Below are 18844 nucleotides of genomic sequence, written 5' to 3'. Positions count from 1 at the left end.
ATTTTCAGGACATTCTGATCTTGTAAGCATTTTCTGTTTTAGCAAAGACATTAGGTATTGTTGATATTTAAGCATGTGAAACTGGCAGTTTAAAGCCCTTACAGCTAAAGTAGCAGAGGTGTAAACATTTCCCCCCATCTGTCCATTGCTCTAGAATCCCTATCAGAGGGAACAGGTTTTTTGCAGTGGAAGCCTTGACCCCTTTGGGACCCTGTGAAATTGTTTCTGGGTCAGCAGCAGGGTTTTTATAAAGAAATTTATGAGAATCTGGGACCCTGTAGTACCTATCTGGCTTAACTGGTGCAGGGGGTAAAGAATCAGGAGACAAACCGGATTCAGAAAAAACATCATCAACAATATCTAGTACAGGGGGAATAGCAAGGGGCCTGTGCTGAAGCAGTAAAAGAAAGTCTCTGAGCCTTTTCTTGGATTCTGAATAATTCTGTCTCTCCCAATGGAAATGCTCCCTCATGGTGTGCAGGGTTTCCCCAAAGGAGTAATCCTCAGGAGGAGAGGCTGAAGGGATAGATTCTTCAGCGTCAGAATCCTCATAGGGAGGAAGAGAATATCTCTGTTCTGAAGAGGAATCAGAGGAAATAGAAACCTGGTCAGAGGAATCATAGTCAGTATCTTACCTAGGCCTTTTATCAGGAGGGGGATGGGAACCCCTGATCAGAGTAATTAGGTCCTCGGTCATTTTCAGCATCTGTTTCTTTGGCATGGATGACTGTCCAGGAGAATGCTGTACTTGTTTCTTTGTCTTTAAAGGTGCTTTAGACTTTGCCTTGGCTGCAGAAGTGGTCTTGATAGTTAGCTGTGTAGGTCTGAAAACACCCTCAGAAGCCGATGCCTGCGTCGGCTGCATCTTTTATACCCCTGGCGCACTGATGTCAGGGAAGAGGCGGCAGCAACCGACGCCGGACCAGGACTTTGGAATTCAGGCCGACTGCGGGTAGCCTGCCAGCAGGATAACCCACATGTAATGACTGCAACAGTGAAACACGATGAACATCTGACAGAACACGGGGGAGGGGAAACATGCAGACACCACAAAGAAAGCATCCCTGTTGGAACTGAACCAGACAACCAAACACTGTTGCGCAATATTCTACTTATTAGTCTTGCATGAACAGTCTTTAACAAATCATTCAACTCTATGAGATAATTGATATGCATTTGTAAGATTTTCAAAAGGGCAACTTTCTACTCTGTGCAGACCTTGAATTTCTTCTTTTCTGATCTTGACTTTATTTTCTGTTTAGTTCATTTATATAAAATGCCTAACAATTCTCCATCTTCTTATATAATTCTACGGCAAATGTAAGAAACAACACTGCATGCCCAAGAAAGCCGACTATATGCCACCTCTGGAAGTCTCATGAAAGATATTAAGCCTTAGCAGAAATATCAACTTTATTCTTTACCCTTTCCAATGTTGTACTTTAACACCTTGTTATTCATGTAGGTAATTTAGAGACTTGATATTGTACATTAATCCTTATACCTTTAGTTTTTATTTAATTGTGTTAAATATCTTTTCTACCCATTTAATAGTCTTCTGTGGAAATATAAGTCAGTTGAACAGTTCAATTAATTCATTTTGAAACTCCTTAATACTTTTATTGCTGCAGCTATGTCTCTTAGGGAGGAGAAAAACAGAACTGGTTCACTGGCTGCATTAAAACGCTGGACTCACACTGAGCCTGGAGTGAAATGTCAACACAACGAATCAACTGAAGAGAAATAATATCTAAAATAATTTCACAAAACAAATGTATGCGTTCTAGGCATATTTGATTCCACATCAGAGAGTACATTGGAAAGTGTTTGAGAAAATGGCATGATCCTACAAAAATATTTCATTTTATATGATAAAAATGCATTAAAATGCTATTTATTGAACAATTTTAATTAACCAAATGGAACACAAACAATCCTTTTTTGAGATAATTAGTACTGTGCTAATCTATAATACATGCAACAGCATCCCACAGGAAAACAGTACAATAATGCATAACATACCACATGGTTTTATGAGGCTTCCTGCAGGACTGCCTGCTACTGTATATAACAGTACTAATTTCAAGACAGATCTGTTGGATAGCCAGAGCTAGCAGGGAGCAAACAGGTGTGGTCAGAAGATAAATGGGTGATGAGATACGGTATACATGCAGGGAATGCCAGGTTAAAATGCAGCAATGACAGTATTCCCCCAAGTTTGACCCCTACCCAAGGGTTGCGAGTTCAAAGCTGGGTTGTGTTACTGCTGGAAGTAGTTGTCTGACACAGGTTATATTGAGGAATACCATGCTCATTAAACACAAAAACTATTACATGGGATCTTTTAGCATGGCCTTATCTGACATGCATCATCAAGGTCTAGTGTGATAATAATGGTGTTCCCGTGTTAGCTGTAACCATTTATACTTGGGACTCACTGATATAATATCCATTGACAAATAACAGGGTGGGGTTGCCATTTGCTCTGCATATGAACTATGTCATTATTTAACAGGTGTGTTTCCAGCTCGTAAGTTCATAGGAGGTTACTTGGCTAGTGGTCCTAGAGCTTTTACAAGCCTAGCCATGTTAATCCTAGTATCCCCATTTATTTTCATTGGGTAGTTCAAACTTTATAGATAGCTGTAGTTTATATTGAATGTGAGCAAGAGAGATGCTTCTCTCTCTCTCTCTCTCTCTCACTCTCTCTCACTCTCTCTCACTCTCTCTCTCTCTCTCTCTCTCTCTCTCTCTCTCTCTCTCTCTTCTTTCCCAGAAGCTCCTTAATCTGGTACACATGCCCTTCTGTTTGGAAGTAGTTCCTGAAGTCTCTGATGGGTTGGGAATTCATCACTAAAAATGAAGTCACTGTAGTGGTCAGAAACCACTCTGTTGGAGACTGTAGGTGTGAATGAGACCTATCCACAGATGCTGAAGTTGCTAGACAGGGTTGGAGTTGCATGGCTAATACACCTCTTTAGCCTCATCACAGTGTCATGGAAGGTAGTGACAATACTACTGGATTAGCAAATTGGGGTGGGGTTTTCAGTTTTTAAGAAAGGAGAGTGATGCATTCAAACTATAGAAGGATAACACACCACAACCTCACTAAACATGGAAAAGGATTATGACTGCGTACGTTGGAAATTGTTTTAGATGCTCTTACAGAAATATGAGGTACCAAAGCCAATGATATGTGCTGTCTAGGCCCAGTATGAATGCAGTGAAAGTGTTGACCTAATTCTTAGTATTAACACAGATTTATTCAAGGTGGGTAAAGGTCTTTGCCATGGGTTTCTCTTGTCACTAGTCATATTACTTCTTTTCAAAGACAAGATGTCAAACTGAAGCCAGACCTAGCAGAGTGTTGGGGTGGAACTAGAGGAAGCATCTGTTATTTATAGATGATACTTTCCTTTTGGACACATCTGATCAGGCATAACTTGCTATCAACTATGAAATAGTTGAGATTAGAATCAATGCCTCGAAATAAGAGGTCATTTTATAGTTCCAGAAAAGCAAGAACTACACACTTCAGGTTGGGGAATTGAAAAGTTGTCTTAGTAAGGGGGATTAAGAACCTCTAGTATCTCAAGATCTTGATTATGAGTTATGGCAAGGTACAGCTTGACACTGATACATAGACTGGAGACAGAAACCAGAGTGCTACAGTCAGTGAACTGATATGTGGTTGTGAAGTAGGACCAGAATTTATGGACAATGCTGTCAGGTTAAACCCAGTTAATCCATGTCCCCATCTTCACCTGTGAGCATGAGGTATAGGTGCTGTATGAAAGAACAATATGACATGTATGACAGATATTTTTTTCTTTGTGGGGTCATGCAGCTTGCTTTCCAAGTTATTGTGTTGATCTTGGAGGTAATAAAAGTAGGGATAGAACCTATGGATCAAGGGAAGATAACTGAACTGGAACTAGTGTCTGATAAGGATGTTTCCTAGGTGGCTCTGTTGGAGTTGCTTAGACATTGTCTGGACATGATACACTTGGAGTGTTTCCTGGTCAAATTTAAAACATGCTAGAGAGAGTCTATCTTTTGGCTGACAATGGAAGGCATAGGGATCCTCACCATAAGTTGTATTCCATGGCTTATGTAAAGGAACATTTTTTTTCGTCTGCTTGGTAAGCCTGCTTTCTCTGTTTACTCTCAGTAAGAGTGAAGTGAAGTTACAACTTGGTTCCTACCTCCAACCCCACTCATATTACCCTCATTAACCATTAACTGTCCAGACAGCATGTGGATACATTATATTCAGTTGTATGCTTTTGACTAATAACATTTTTCAAAGTCATTTGTAATTTTATGACCTTGACCCAGTGATTCCAGATTGTCAATATATTCATTCTGTGGGCGGCATATTGGCATAGTAATTGCCACTGCTGCCTTAATATGCTTGGTTCTCCAGTTAGATTCTCAGTTGGAGTGCCTTCACTGTAAAGTTTGCTCATCCTTCGTGTGTCCATGTAGTTTTTGACTGGGTGTCACGATTTCCACACACATTCCTAAGATATTGAAGTTGTTTGCCTGTAGGTGTGCATGACATATGTGAGTGTGTGTATGTGTGTGTGTGTGTGTGTGTGTGTGTGTGTGTGTGTGTGTGTGTGTGTGTGTGTGTGTGTGTGTGTGTGTGTGTGTGTGTGTGTGTGTGTGTGTGTGTGTGTGTGTGTGTGTGTGGGTATGTGTGTGCACGTGTGCGTCTGTGCATGTACATGTCCATGTGAGTGTATTGGTGCTGTGTGAGTGAGAGGCCATGCATTGTACAATGGGCTGGCACTGAGTCCAGGATTAGTTTTCTTACCTTGCTCCTACTAAGTTTGTCAGAATAAGCTCCAGCTCCCTTCACAATCCTGAGATGAATTAAACAGGTGATACTTCTCAGTCTCTTAGTCTGACTGTAACAGAATGACTGTATACCCATCACTTAGTAATGCTGTATTTGAAGTTTGTATTTCATTGAGCTGTGTTACTTTTGCCTTTAGATATTTTATTTGCAATTTTAAATGCAACTTTTATTTTAAAATGACATGCCTGTTTGGAAAAGTGTTAATTTAAAAAAAATGTACTCCTTTGGAAAGGTGTAATGTAAAGAGGTTAGTTATTTAGTTTACAGATCTGAGGGCAAATATGTAGTTGGATAAAGTGTGATGTTTTCAAACGTTACATTACAGAATTGTCTTTTCCCAAGTGAACTTGTCTGTCTATCTGATGGAGTATGTGCATCACAATGGTTAATTATAAGCAGTGAAGAAGAATAATGTCTCTACTTTTTTGTCAGGATAACGGGGCAGATGTTGAAAGATGAGGTGATTTAGCCCATGTTATGTGGTGCAGTTCTTCCCTTTCACAATAAAGCTTACAGTAAGTGAATCATGGGATCATCAAACATTTCTTGAAGAACAGATCTTTAATTTAGAGAGAAATATTTGGCATATCTTCTGTTTCCAAATTACTTCTTTAATTTGTTGAGTGTTGCAAAGCAATGAATGCAAATCAAGGTACCCAATACATCTCAGATGGCATTTTCCACAACAAAAGCTTGGACTTAGAATGGAGAAAAGCACCCAGGATACCATACCATCTGACAGCGAATAATGAATAAAAATGAAAGATGTTACAAAGAAAGGTATGTCCAGTGGGCCTGTGGCCTGTAGTTTGTTAATGCTCTGTTTTAAATACTCTGGTGTAGTTTCTTGTAAGATTCTTACATTAATGATATGAGAGCTCCATGGGATGACTATCTCTCATCAAAGGTCTAATGAAATCTGACAGCCTAAAAGGGTTAGCAGAAGCTAGATGCACTCTTCTGCCCAAGGCAGCGAATCCCATGTGAGGATCTCGCAGACTGTTGTTTTCTAGAGAAAATTCAGCCAGCAGAGAATACATTTCTTCTCCTTATAAAAAATGGAAACTCTATGCATATTTAAACATTTATACTGTTAAGTGTTGCTCTTGGCCTTCAGGAGGAGAACGTCATGGAAAGGAGTTTATTTATTTGTAGGATTATGTATCATATATGCAGGCTTAAAATGTTTAAGCAAGTTTCAGATAGCTAAAAAGCAGCCATGTGCAGAATTGATACAGCACTGATCAGTTATTAGAATTTCCACTATCTTTCCTAATTGCAAATGTAATGCCAGCAAAGATGCAAAGACAAAAAAAAAATAAACTTCACGTACAAATTAAAATATTTTCTGCATTAAATATGACTGGCATTCAGTGATGCTCATGACATGCGATGTGCATTCAGTGATGCTCATGACATATAAAATATATATAGTAATACTCTGCATGAATGGACACCACCCAATCAGAGAAAACATGCTCTGTAAATGCACTAGCAACACAAGCGTTAAGGCTAATGACACTTGGAATCTACACATTTAGTCAAGCAGCATAGAGCATTTTTGGCATTATAAAAAATGTATTGCACTTGTGGTAGCATTCAGCAAGACCTTTATGTTATGGTCACTTGGTTGGCAGTTCTTTCATGAAGCACATTAAAGTGAAATGTAAACAGAAAAATGTTCAAGGTAGTGCCTTCCTAGTTGCTTCCTTCTAGCGTTCCAAAGTAAGACAAACATCACTTCACCTTGCTTAAGTCAACACTGTTTACTTAAAGAAGATTACAATTGACTTTATACAGTGGCAAGATTCAGACCTTTTTGTCGCTCTACCTTAAGGGCAGATACCAGAGAAAAATCACTGGGCACTGAGATTCAGCAGATTCAGCTCGGTACAAGATGATTTCTCTCAATGCTCCTAGGCCCAATGCACATTCTCCTGAAGACCATGAGTGGAGTGTTGCAAGCTGAAATTTCTGGATCCAAGAACTTTTATGCATCATGTACACAGAGGAGTCAGTAGTTGTGTAGCTACAGCAAATAGCAAGACATTATCTGTTTAAGCTGCAAATTCAAACACCAAGTTATATCTGTGACTATGTAGAACAGTGGACCCAGCATAACTGCTAATGCAGATTTGTGGTGATGTAGTGACCAGACACACTTATCCATTCGTCTGTAACTGCTTGTAGTATTTAATCTATGACCTGCATTATTGTTATTTAGCTAGACTGACTCATAGATATAAAGCTAGATAGACAGATAGAACAGAATAGCCAGATAAACTTCACAGTACAGTATTACAGAAAAAAACAGAAGGCAGCTGAGACACAGACCTAACAAAATCATGTTGTACAGCCAGCAGATTAGAGTATAATGTCTGTAGTGCTGCCTTCTGCACTATACCTGGAAATAAATGTAGTGCCAATCACACACCTTTACCAGCTTGGCTAAACTGATAAAAACCCTACAACACTAAATAGAGCAGTGGCCGAAAAAATGCGTCACCATATTCAAGGTAATTAGCCCCAAAGTGATACTTCAACAGTAGTAAACACAATCCAAGTTGAGTTTCTTGAGAACAGAACCTGCAAATAGAATTTTAATTCTGCCTGTTGGGGAGCTAAAACCCCCTTAATTCTACTACACTTAGTAGTTTATAAAAAGGGAGAATGTGGGGGTTAATGGTGTTTGGCTGCCACCATTACAAGTATAATTAACAAAAAAATGTAGAGAAGTGACACTGCACCTCCTCCAGTCTCAGTACCTTTCAAAATAACATGGTAGTTGTCTGTCCCACATCACTTTGATGGGTTGGGTATGGAGAATATCTAAAAGGACCCGACATTCTCCATTATCATCATTTTTCCACGGCTGTAGAATAAAGTTGATGTATGAGTAACATTAGATTGCTGAGGGAAACACCATACTGACAAATTGATTATACTAGAAATGGGTCCTTGTGATTATGGATTGGGCCTTTGCTCCTAAGCTGTCAGCCTATCTGTGTTGTATCTGTGCTGCAGCCATTATAAATGGCTTCCCTTGTGTCACTTCCTTAAGGGAGCACATCTGCATTGTCCTCTGTCTTTGCTTGTGCTCAGTCTTCCTCTGCTTTTCATCGGTCTCTATGCCCATATGCTGAATGTTTCTTAGAGCAACCTTTGACTTCCTGTGCTTTTCATCGGTCTCTATGCCCACATGCTGAATGTTTCTTAGAGCAACCTTTGACTTCCTCTGCTTTTCATCGGTCTCTATGCCCATATGCTGAATGTTTCTTGGAGCAACCTTTGACTTCCTGTGCTTTTCATCGGTCTCTATGCCCATATGCTGAATGTTTCTTAGAGCAACCTTTGACTTCCTGTGCTTTTCATCGGTCTCTATGCCCACATGCTGAATGTTTCTTAGAGCAACCTTTGACTTTCTGTGCTTTTCATCGGTCTCTATGCCCACATGCTGAATGTTTCTTAGAGCAACCTTTGACTTCCTGTGCTTTTCATCGGTCTCTATGCCCACATGCTGAATGTTTCTTAGAGCAACCTTTGAATGTATGAGGACTGTAACTGTGACTTTGGAACTGTGTACAGTTGCTGCAAATAGAGGGAAGATATGCTGGGCTAACTGCAACATTTCGGGATCTCAGATTATGCTCCCCACTCTGAAGTACAACCATGTTAAAGTTAGTTATCTAAATAGTAGGAGTGTGGAGGGCTGTGCTTCTCCACATCTGGGGTGTGTAGGGGGGGGGGGATTCCCTTGCAAAAATATTTTAAAAATATAACAATGAGATTTGGGATTTACTGTTACTGAAACAGAATCACACTTTAATTTTCAAAGCATTGTGACTAGCAGTATTGGATCTCACCCTTCCAGAAGGGACACTGTTTTCTCAATTAGGCTGACATCTTCCCTTCCTACGTGTGTGTAATCCAAAATGTTGGAAACATTTGTCTACAAGTCCACAAAACACAATTACAAGACAAATGAAACATCTCTGGGCAGCCATGTGGTGTCTCAGAATAGGAAGCGGGAAATTGTCCAGGTTGTCCACTGCTGGAGAAGTGATCACCTTGACTATGGACATTGTTGAAAGATGGAAATTGATGAGGAAACCATGAATCCAATCAATATGGCCTTTTTTTTTTGATAAGGAAGTGCTGGAAGCAGATGGTTGAATTTTATCTATCTTAGTAGATGAGGCAACTTTGGCTAGCCTGCAGAAGTGGAGGCCTGAAATGCTAAAGGCACTGTATTATTGAGTGCCATGGTTAGTGTTGCATAAAAGGCTGGGGTACTACCCCTGGATAGGCAGACTGGGGACAGAAAAGTGTGTTCCAGTTATAGACAGATCACAGTTCTCAGCCTTTTTGGATAAGCATATGTTAGGTTGCTGGAAAACATTTCAACCAACAGCTGACCCTGTCATGTAGGTGGGGGAGAAATATGGATTCTGTCTTTGCTATGGAACAGCAGATCAATTATTTGTTTTTGTGTAGATACTGGAGGGGTTACAGAGATTTGCTAGTGCTATCTGCATATTTTCTGCATATATGCAAAAGGCATATAACTGACTCTAGAATTTTTTGTAGGAAGTGCTACAACAGTATGGGGTTTTAGGACAAATGCTGATTAGTGTCATTTAATTCCTCTGTTTCAAAGTTTTTGTCTACATCCTTGTGATGGGCATAGTATTTATGTAATCACATGTCTTATCTCACCTCCTATTTGTGCTTTTTCTGGAATAGATGTCAAAGAGCAGCCAGGCTCAGGAATGTATTCAGTCTGGGAGTGTGAGTGTAGCATCTTTGTTGACTGCAGATGAAGTTGCCTTATGAGCCTGTTGTGACTGGGATGTCCAGCAATCACTGAAGTGATTCACCGGTGAGTGTGAAACAATTAGGATCAAAACAAGGACCTCCAAATCATAGGTCATGGTTATCTCTTGGGGAAGAGTAGATGGCCCTTTGCAGCAGAGGAAAGAGGTGCAGCTACATCATTTGGAGCAGGTTAAGTATCCTGGGGTCTTGTTCATAAATGAAGATAGATATATTAGGACATTGACCAAAGGATGAGTGCAATCGTGTCAGTACTGCAGATGTTGTAGTGGTGGTAAAGTTAGGGATGAAGCATAGGATGAAGTCAGGATACTGGTCAATTTTTGTCCCCCCTCCTTACCTCTGGTAATGAGCTTTAGGCAGTCGATAAAATCAACTTGAAAAACAACATGAACTATGATGTTTAGCTAGTAATAAACTATTACATATAAAAGATTAAGAGCTTTTGTCAACAGGATGCACTTATATACAAGACTTCATTGGACAGTTAAAAGTTTACTCCATTCATTCAGTTCATATTGTTAATTAAACATCACATGAAGAACCTTATCCAGTCAGATCCTGCTTATAAAACGCAGAGCCATCTATAAATACTAGCAACTAAAAATAATATCTAATTCAGATATATTTCAAAAGTCTCTGTTTTAAGAAACATTTCAAATTAATATAATCATTCAAGCCCAGATGATGCAGTAGTATCTAATTGTACCTACCAGTAGTATTCCTTATACTCCAACTTACGTTATAAACTCCCTCTTGTCATAGGTTCATAACTTCATAGGTAGGTACTAGGCTATCTGCCCGAAGGCATTTATAAGCCTAGCCAGAATGTGTTGGCTTTCACTGCCCCCTTAGATTAGTTCCCTGTGCCTCTGTCCAGCAGAGCCACTGAAGTGGTCCCCGGGGTAAACTTTCTGTTTCCCATTCACTCATCAAGGTTTCTTTTGAAGAGTGTTAGTGAGGAGCTCTGCCTAATGTAGATTGGAATCTTGTTCCAGAGCATGGGAAGTCTCTGGAACAGGAATCTATCTCTCCAGCACGTCCTATTTATTGTTGTGGTGAAGTTTAGATCCATAGAGTGGCTCGAGGGGATAAGGTTTTCTTTAGGTGGAGCATGTCCATTAATTTTGGGTTGGACATGGCCTTGTACGTCAGGCAGAGATCACCTCTGAGTAATAATCAGTAACATGAAAAACTGATGAACTTTTCACACTAATTTGTATGTAGAAACAAAACATTTAATGATTGTTTTCATTTATAGCATAATTACATTTATAAATTTGTATGTGGGAATATACATGTCCTTCCTGTATCTGTACTGAATATTATAGTTCCTTCCTACATCACAATATCACTGGATTAATTAACAGAACTTGTGAACTGTCTGTAGGGTATGCATGCAGTATGTGAATAAGTGTGTATATATATGTGTGTGTGTGTGTGTGTGTGTGTGTGTGTGTGTGTGTGTGTGTGTGTGTGTGAATGCCCTGCACCCCACCCATGATTAGTTTCTCTGCCTTGCATCTGCCTACCACGGGTATATCTTTTCACCCCACCCACAGTCTTGTATTGGATAAAGCAGGTATTACAGAATATCAGAGAATGAATGAATGAATGAACAGATACATAAATAAAAACAGTGGTGGAATACTCCAGGAAAGGTGTGACTGCTGACTTGGTTGCAAATACTATGATCTCTGCACTTTTGAAATGCAAATAAACCAGAATACAGAAAACTAATTTACTGGTTCTACTGTGATCAGCAACTATACATTGACCAAGGGATAATATTTTATTAACAATAATAGCAAAGCTTCACAAACAAATCATTTTTTTCAAATATCTGAATTGGAATTCCTTTATCAAACTCTCTCTAGATTCCCTATTTAGCTCATATGACCTCACTCAGCTTGTTAGTACAGGTATAAGATATAACCCAGTGACTAAAAGTACCTCTACTCTGAATGTCGTATCTCATATATCCCTTACAAACTTAAACAACTGCAAATATTTCCTAACATTTTAGTGACTACAATCCCATCCTAGATGCATTATATTTCTTGACAGCTTCAAACACCTTCTGGAAAATGAACTACATGTGGTATTCTGTGATACAACGTTGCTAATCCTACCTCTGATCTAGCTACATTCTATAACATTTTAACTTCAGGAAGGTGAATCAAAGAACACATACATTTATGCATGGCCCTAAAAATGTATACAGCAGGCCCATGATTTGAAAAAGGGTCCAAGGTACATTGTGCCTCTTTACTCATCCCTCATCAGGCCCATAATTGAGTAAAATGCCCCTTTTGGGATGTACCCTACCAGACACCTGTAGCAACTGGAAAGACCCCAAAAGTACCTCACCAAGAGGATCAAAGGGCTCAAACAGATGCCATATGCTGCCCGGTTAAAGAAACTTCAGCTCTACTCAGTGGAATACCGCCTGCTCAGAGGCGATCTGTGCCTGACGTATAAAGCCATGTCCAACCTGGAATTAATGGACATGCTGCACCTCAGAAAATCCAAATCCCATCGAGCTACGCGCTCGAGACACTTGAACCTCAGCACTGAAATAAATAGGACATGCTGGAGGGACAGATTCATAACCCAGAGGCTCCCTTCACTCTGGAATAAAATCCCAGTCCAGGTTAGGCAGAGTCCCTCATTGACTCTCTTCAAGAAGAATCTTGATGAGTGGATGGGAGATCGTAGGTTTACCCCGGGTATCACTTCTGTGCCACTGTTAGACAGAGGCACAATTTACTAACCTCGAAAAAGGGCATAGCAAAATTAATTTAAAATGGGTGGTGAAAGCCAAACACACTCTGGCTAGGCTTATAAATGCCCTAGGGCAGATAGCCTAGTATGAACCTATGAACCTATGAATCTGCCACTAGATATGTTTTATTGCAGTTTCACTAACATTTTAGTGACTACAATCCCATCCTAGATGCATTATATTTCTTGACAGCTTCAAACACCTTCTGGAAAATTAACTGCATATCATATTCTGTTATACACCGTTGCTAATCCTACCTCTGACCTAGCTACATTCTACAACATTCTAACTTCAGGAAGGTGAACCAAAGAACACATGCATTTATGCATGGCCAAAAAAAATGTGAACAGGAGGCCCATGATTTGAAAAGAGGTCCAAGGTACACTTACTGCAGTTTCAATGAATGTGAGTTTCAAGGGCAGAGAAGTTTACTGTTGCTCATGCGAAGTCTGTTTTCATTATGAGAATGTTTTTTTTTTTCCAGCAAATTTCTATCCATGTCTGTGCTGTAAAATTTGAAATAAAAATGTAAATAAAATCCAAATATCTGTAACTGTTATAGAAGTAAAGAAGAAAACAGTGTGCACCTTGATAGGTTTGATAGATTACTGCTAGGTGGGAATGCTGTGGGGGTGGGCCTGATCCATTACCCTGCCAAGGGCCCCATTTGACCATGATCCAGCTCTGTCACCTATATCCCAAGATGCTAAACACAAACACTTCAATGCTCACCAAACCACTGGCTCATATATTTAACATATTTTCTACTGACATACTGCCTTCTAGTTTCAAGCATGCTGTTTTTGCAAAAGGTATCCAGACTTTTGCAGACTTTAGAACACTTGCAAACATTTGTTCCTTAACAAAAAAAAATATATATTACAACAACTTGTTTATGAACACATTCTTGACTATATACAGAAATACGATCTCCTCACAGACAGACAATATGGACTCTGTCCAAAGTACAGCACACAGACAACAATCTGTTCTCTAACCTTAGAAATGTACTAACATGGAGAAAGCTTTCCTTACTAGGGCTATCTTTCTTGACCTTAGCTTCGCACTTCCTGAATGTAGTATCGGGCAGGTAATGTGGTTATGGTGCTGTAGGGGCGCTGTGGGAATTAACGACATGTAGTGTTGGTTCTGTATTCTCTGGTCACTTGTTGGTTCCGTGTATGTAATGGCGATGGTGAAGTTGTGAATATGTAGCATGGATGCGCACCTGGAAGGGCTAATAAAAGAAAGGCCTTACAACTCCAGAACCGTGTGGTCTCCTTATTTACCAGGATGTAACATATTGGCGACGAGGATGGGATGCCTCAGAGTCCGCTGAGAGTGAAAACGGCGGGGTGCAGTTGATGTCAGACGACGAAGACACCGGGGCTGCCGGAGTTATGTCTGGTTCCATGTTGGGGTCGCTGGTTGCATACGACTGTCGGACACAGACTTGGGAGGAGTATTGTGAAGTGTTGAAACATTTTTTTGAAGCAAACCAGATAATGGATGCGGGCCGGAAGCGAGCCATATTGCTGAGCTCAGTGGGCAGCAAGACGTACAGTCTGGTGAGGAACTTATTGAGTCCTGATAAACCGGGGGATAAATCGTTCACGGAGTTGACGAGCTTGCTTCAGTCACATTATAACCCGAAGCCGAGTGAAATAGTCCAAAGGTTCAAGTTAAATTCAAGGACTAGAAGGGCAAATGAAACGGTAACGGAGTATGTTGCAGTGCTGAGGGAGCTGGCGCAACACTGTAATTATGGGGACAGACTGACACAAATGCTACGTGATAGGCTCGTGTGTGGCATTGCAGATGACCGCATACAACGCAGATTGTTAGCGGAACCTGAGTTGTCGTTTGAAAAGGCCTTGAAGCTGGCACAGGCCATTGAGACAGCGAATAAAGACATTCGTGATTTACAACCAAGAACAATTGAGGGGGTTGGAAGCAGGAGTGCTACCCCACTGCCAGTGCATAAAGTGGTCATGGAGCATAAACCACAAGGGAAGTCTAGTCAGTATGCTTGTTACAGGTGTGGAGGTGAACATTTGGCACGGAACTGTCGTTTCTTAAATGAAAAATGTCATGCTTGCGGGAAAAAGGGCCATGTGAAGAAAATGTGCAGGTCAACGCCCTCTAGGGACCAGCCGAGAAAGGGGGAAGAAAAGAGCAGCATAACGGACAGGAAGGAAAACCGGAAAATAAAACAGCAGTGTGCACACCACATGCGTGAAGGTACAGATCGACAAATCAGGGCAGAAGAGGAAGTGTTTACTATGTTTAACATGAAAGAGGCAAAGTGGGAAAGAGTTGATCCCATTATAACCCAGTTGGACTTAAATGGTAAAATGGTGCAGTTTGAAGTGGATACCGGATGTAGTGTGACAGTTTTGTCAAAGGCTGAGTATGGGCAGTTATGGCTAAAAGAAGCTCAGGAGCTGCAGGACTGTTCAGTGACTTTGAAAACATATACAGGTGAAACAGTTCCCACACTGGGGATGGCCAAAGTAACTGTAACACATAAGGACCAAGTCAAACAGTTGCCAGTCATGGTGGTGGCAGGTAATGGACCAAACCTGTTAGGCCGGGCGTGGCTAAAGGAGCTGGAGATGGGTTGTCTACAGCTCCATAAAGTAGAACAGCACGTGTGGACATTGCAAGATGTGCTGGAGAGCAATGAAGAAGTGTTCAAAGAGGAACTGGGTACCTGGAAGGGTCCACCAGCAAAGATATACGTCAAAGAAAACGCAACGCCAAGATTTTACAAATCCAGACCCGTACCATACGCCATGAAGAAGAAAGTGGAGACAGAGTTGGAGCGACTCACCAAGCAAGGTATAATTGAGCCAGTAAAATTTTCGGAATGGGCGGCTCCCATTGTTCCAGTATTAAAGCCAGATGATACGGTACGCATATGTGGTGACTACAAGCTAACAGTGAATCAAGTTTTGAAGTTGGAGCAGTATCCAATACCAACGGTGGAGGATGTATTTGAAAAGCTGTCGGGAGGTGAAAAGTTTAGCAAACTGGACCTCAGTCATGCATATCAACAAGTCGTTCTGGAGGAGGGGTCCAAGTCATATGTCACCCTTAACACACACAAAGGTTTGTTCCAAGTAAATCATTTACCCTTTGGTGTTTCCTCTAGTCCAGCTATTTTCCAGAGAATAATGGAGGGACTGGTGGCAGGAATTCCGAAGGTGGCTGTGTATTTGGACGACATCCTGTTGACGGGTAGGAACAATTGTGAGCATCTGGAGACGCTGAACGAGGTGCTGAGGCGATTGCGAGAGGCTGGGCTGCGGGTGAAGCGGAGTAAATGTGCTTTCATGGAAAAGGAAGCAGAGTTCCTGGGTTACAAGGTGGATGCCTCGGGCCTACACCCCCTGCCAAACAAGGTAAAAGCCATCCAACAAGCCCCTGCACCCACAAATGTTACAGAGCTGAAGGCCTACTTAGGCTTACTCAACTATTATAACAGGTTCCTACCAAATCTGTCAATGCTGTTAGCTCCTTTACATAAACTATTACGGAAGGAGACCCTGTGGACATGGCAGGAGGAACAGGACAGAGCGTTTGAGCAGTCCAAGGAACTAATGCAGTCCTCAGAGGTTTTGGTGCACTACGATAGTCACAAGGACTTAATCCTGTCATGTGATGCCTCACCTTATGGGTTAGGGGCAGTGTTGGCACACCGTATGCCGGATGGACAAGAAAGACCCATCGGGTTCATGTCATGAACCTTAACGCCAGCGGAGTCAAACTATTCCCAGCTAGACAAAGAGGGTTTGGCTGTGATTTTTGGAATTAAGCGTTTTCACAAATACCTCTATGGCAGGAAGTTTACTGTTTGCACCGATCATAAGCCCTTGTTGTCACTGTTCAACGAGATGAAAGCCGTGCCTCAGATGGTTTCTCCCCGCATTCAGAGATGGGCTGTAACGTTGAGAGCTTATGAATATGAGATTGTTTATAAGCCCGGGACACACCATAGCAATGCGGATGCGCTAAGCCGTCTGCTGCTACCGGGGCATCTCAAGGAAGAAGAAACGGAGGACCGAGTTTTGATGATGGAGGACATCATGTTGGTGTCAGCGAGGGAACTGAGCGAATGGACACGTAAAGACCCGGTGCTGGCTAGAGTGTTTCAGTGGGTCCAGCAAGGCTGGACAACACAACAAACGGATCCAGTTTTTCGGCCTTATGAGGTGCGGAAAACAGAGCTGAGTGTGCAAGATGGATGCGTGTTGTGGGGGGCACGAGTGATAATTCCACCCCCAGGAAGACGCGCACTTTTACAACAGCTGCACCAGGGTCATGTGGGCATCACCCGAATGAAGGCCTTAGCACGAAGTTATTTCTGGTGGCCCAAGTTGGACCACGACACTGAAGTCACTGTGAAAGGGTGTAATATCTGTCAACAACATCGCAGCTCACCGGAGGGGGCACCTCTACACCCCTGGGAGTGGCCGAGTAGACCTTGGCAGAGACTTCATATAGACTATGCCGGGCCTTTTATGGGAGCAATGTTTTTGATAATAATGGATGCTCATTCTAAATGGATGGATGCCTACCCAGTCAAAACAACCACTTCTACCACTACTATTGAATGTCTGAGGAGGAGTTTCAGTAGCCAAGGACTCCCCGAGACTATTGTATCAGATAATGCTTCATGTTTCATGAGTGGAGAGTTCAAGGGGTTTCTGGAGAAAAATGGCATTGTACACGTTACATCGGCCCCATACCATGTGGCTTCAAATGGCTGTGCGGAAAGGGCTGTCCAGACTTTTAAAGCAATGATGAAAAAGGCGGGAGATGGAAGTATGACAACAAAAGTGTCAAGGGTGTTATTCAACTACCGCATTACACCCCAGTCTACGAACGGATTGTCACCTGCCGAGATGTTGCAAGGACGGAGATTAAGGTCAACCTTGGATCTGGTGCGTCCAAATATCCGAGCTAAGATAGAGAGGATGCAGTGGAGGCAAAAAGAGCATCATGATAGACGACGGAGAGAGAGAAGTTTCCTGGCGGGAGATGCAGTGATGACTCGCAATTTCAGCTATGGACCTAAATGGATTCCAGGGTTCATTGTCAAGAGCACCGGTCCACTGTCGTACCAGGTGAGGTTGAATGGAGGTCTCTTGGTGAGGAGACATGTGGACCAGATTCTGCGGAGTGAACAGAAGAAGGACTCCATGGAACTGCCAGCCCCAGAAATACCATTAGTTCTGGGAGAAGGGTTCGCAGAGGCAGGAGGATCTCCGATCCTGGGGCCTGAGGTAGACCGCGGGGACTCGGAAGGAGAGGTTCCCGAGGACTCAACTGTTCCAGGGATGGACATCACACCGGTACCCGAGGTGGTTACTGTGACACCGGAGTCACCTAGTGTGGTACCATTGCGTTGTTCTAAGCGTGCACTGGTTAAACCTAGTTACTTGAAGGACTATCAGTGTTACAAGTGCATGTGTATGTTAGAAGACCAACATAACTTGATTGCAGGGTAACCGTTTAATACCTAGCTGGCTATGTAGAAATTAAGTGACTGGAGGGATTGTTTTTTGGACTTGCTCCCTTGTTTCTCTTCTGTAAAGGTGTATGTCATAGCTTAAGAGGGGAGGAATGTAGTATCGGGCAGGTAATGTGGTTATGGTGCTGTAGGGGCGCTGTGGGGATTAACGACATGTAGTGTTGGTTCTGTATTCTCTGGTCACTTGTTGGTTCCGTGTATGTAATGGCGATGGTGAAGTTGTGAATATGTAGCATGGATGCGCACCTGGAAGGGATAATAAAAGAAAGGCCTTACAACTCCAGAACCGTGTGGTCTCCTTATTTACCAGGATATAACACTGATCATGATCTTCTGCTAAATAAACTACCTGAATTCTTCTTTTGATGTTTCTCGTTGATTCTATAATTTTCTATATAATAAAACTTTTACCATTTCTGGCAAGAATGACCAATTTTTGTCTGGTTCTTTTACAGTGGGAGCTCCTCATGGTTCTATGCTAGGCTCTCTTCTCTTTTCATGATATATAAACCATCCACCTTAGGATCTGCCATGACTAAAAATTACATTTTATGCAGATGACACTATACTTCTGCCCAGAAAATGATGTATTTTTCAGCCTCACTGCAAAAAGACTTTTCGCTGACTTAGAACTGACTTGTTATAAATAAACTCAAAAATAACACTCCTGACTCTTCAGTTATGATCTTTGGTACAGCCAAACAACTTAATACCCTTCATAATCCTATTGTTTCAGACCCCTCAGTATGCTTCCTTCCCCTACAATACTCATGAAAAAATATCTGGGGGGTCACACTAGATGATATACGGTCCGTTCAGTTTCACA

The 18844-nt window shown here is 41.6% G+C and overlaps 2 protein-coding genes across 2 annotated transcripts in view; one reads left to right on the top strand and one right to left on the bottom strand.

The window, feature by feature from the left end:
• The window catches only part of LOC122809062 (leucine-rich repeat neuronal protein 1-like), a 479134-nt gene that overhangs the window by 72353 nt on the left and 387937 nt on the right, over nucleotides 1-18844 (bottom strand). The gene's annotated exons all lie outside the window — the stretch shown is intronic.
• LOC122808348 (uncharacterized protein K02A2.6-like) lies at nucleotides 14987-17995 on the top strand. The gene is made up of 3 exons (XM_044079313.1): nucleotides 14987-15475; nucleotides 16733-17204; nucleotides 17325-17995. The coding sequence occupies exons 1-3, from the start codon at nucleotides 14987-14989 to the stop codon at nucleotides 17993-17995; spliced, it is 1632 nt and encodes a 543-aa protein (XP_043935248.1).

This window comes from Protopterus annectens, chromosome 8.part0 (genome assembly GCF_019279795.1).
Source record: "Protopterus annectens isolate FY-2018-M chromosome 8.part0, PAN1.0, whole genome shotgun sequence".
Classification (NCBI taxonomy): domain Eukaryota; kingdom Metazoa; phylum Chordata; order Ceratodontiformes; family Protopteridae; genus Protopterus; species Protopterus annectens.
The sequence above is the reverse complement of the archived record's forward strand: the minus strand, read 5'-3'. Positions and strand labels throughout refer to the sequence as shown.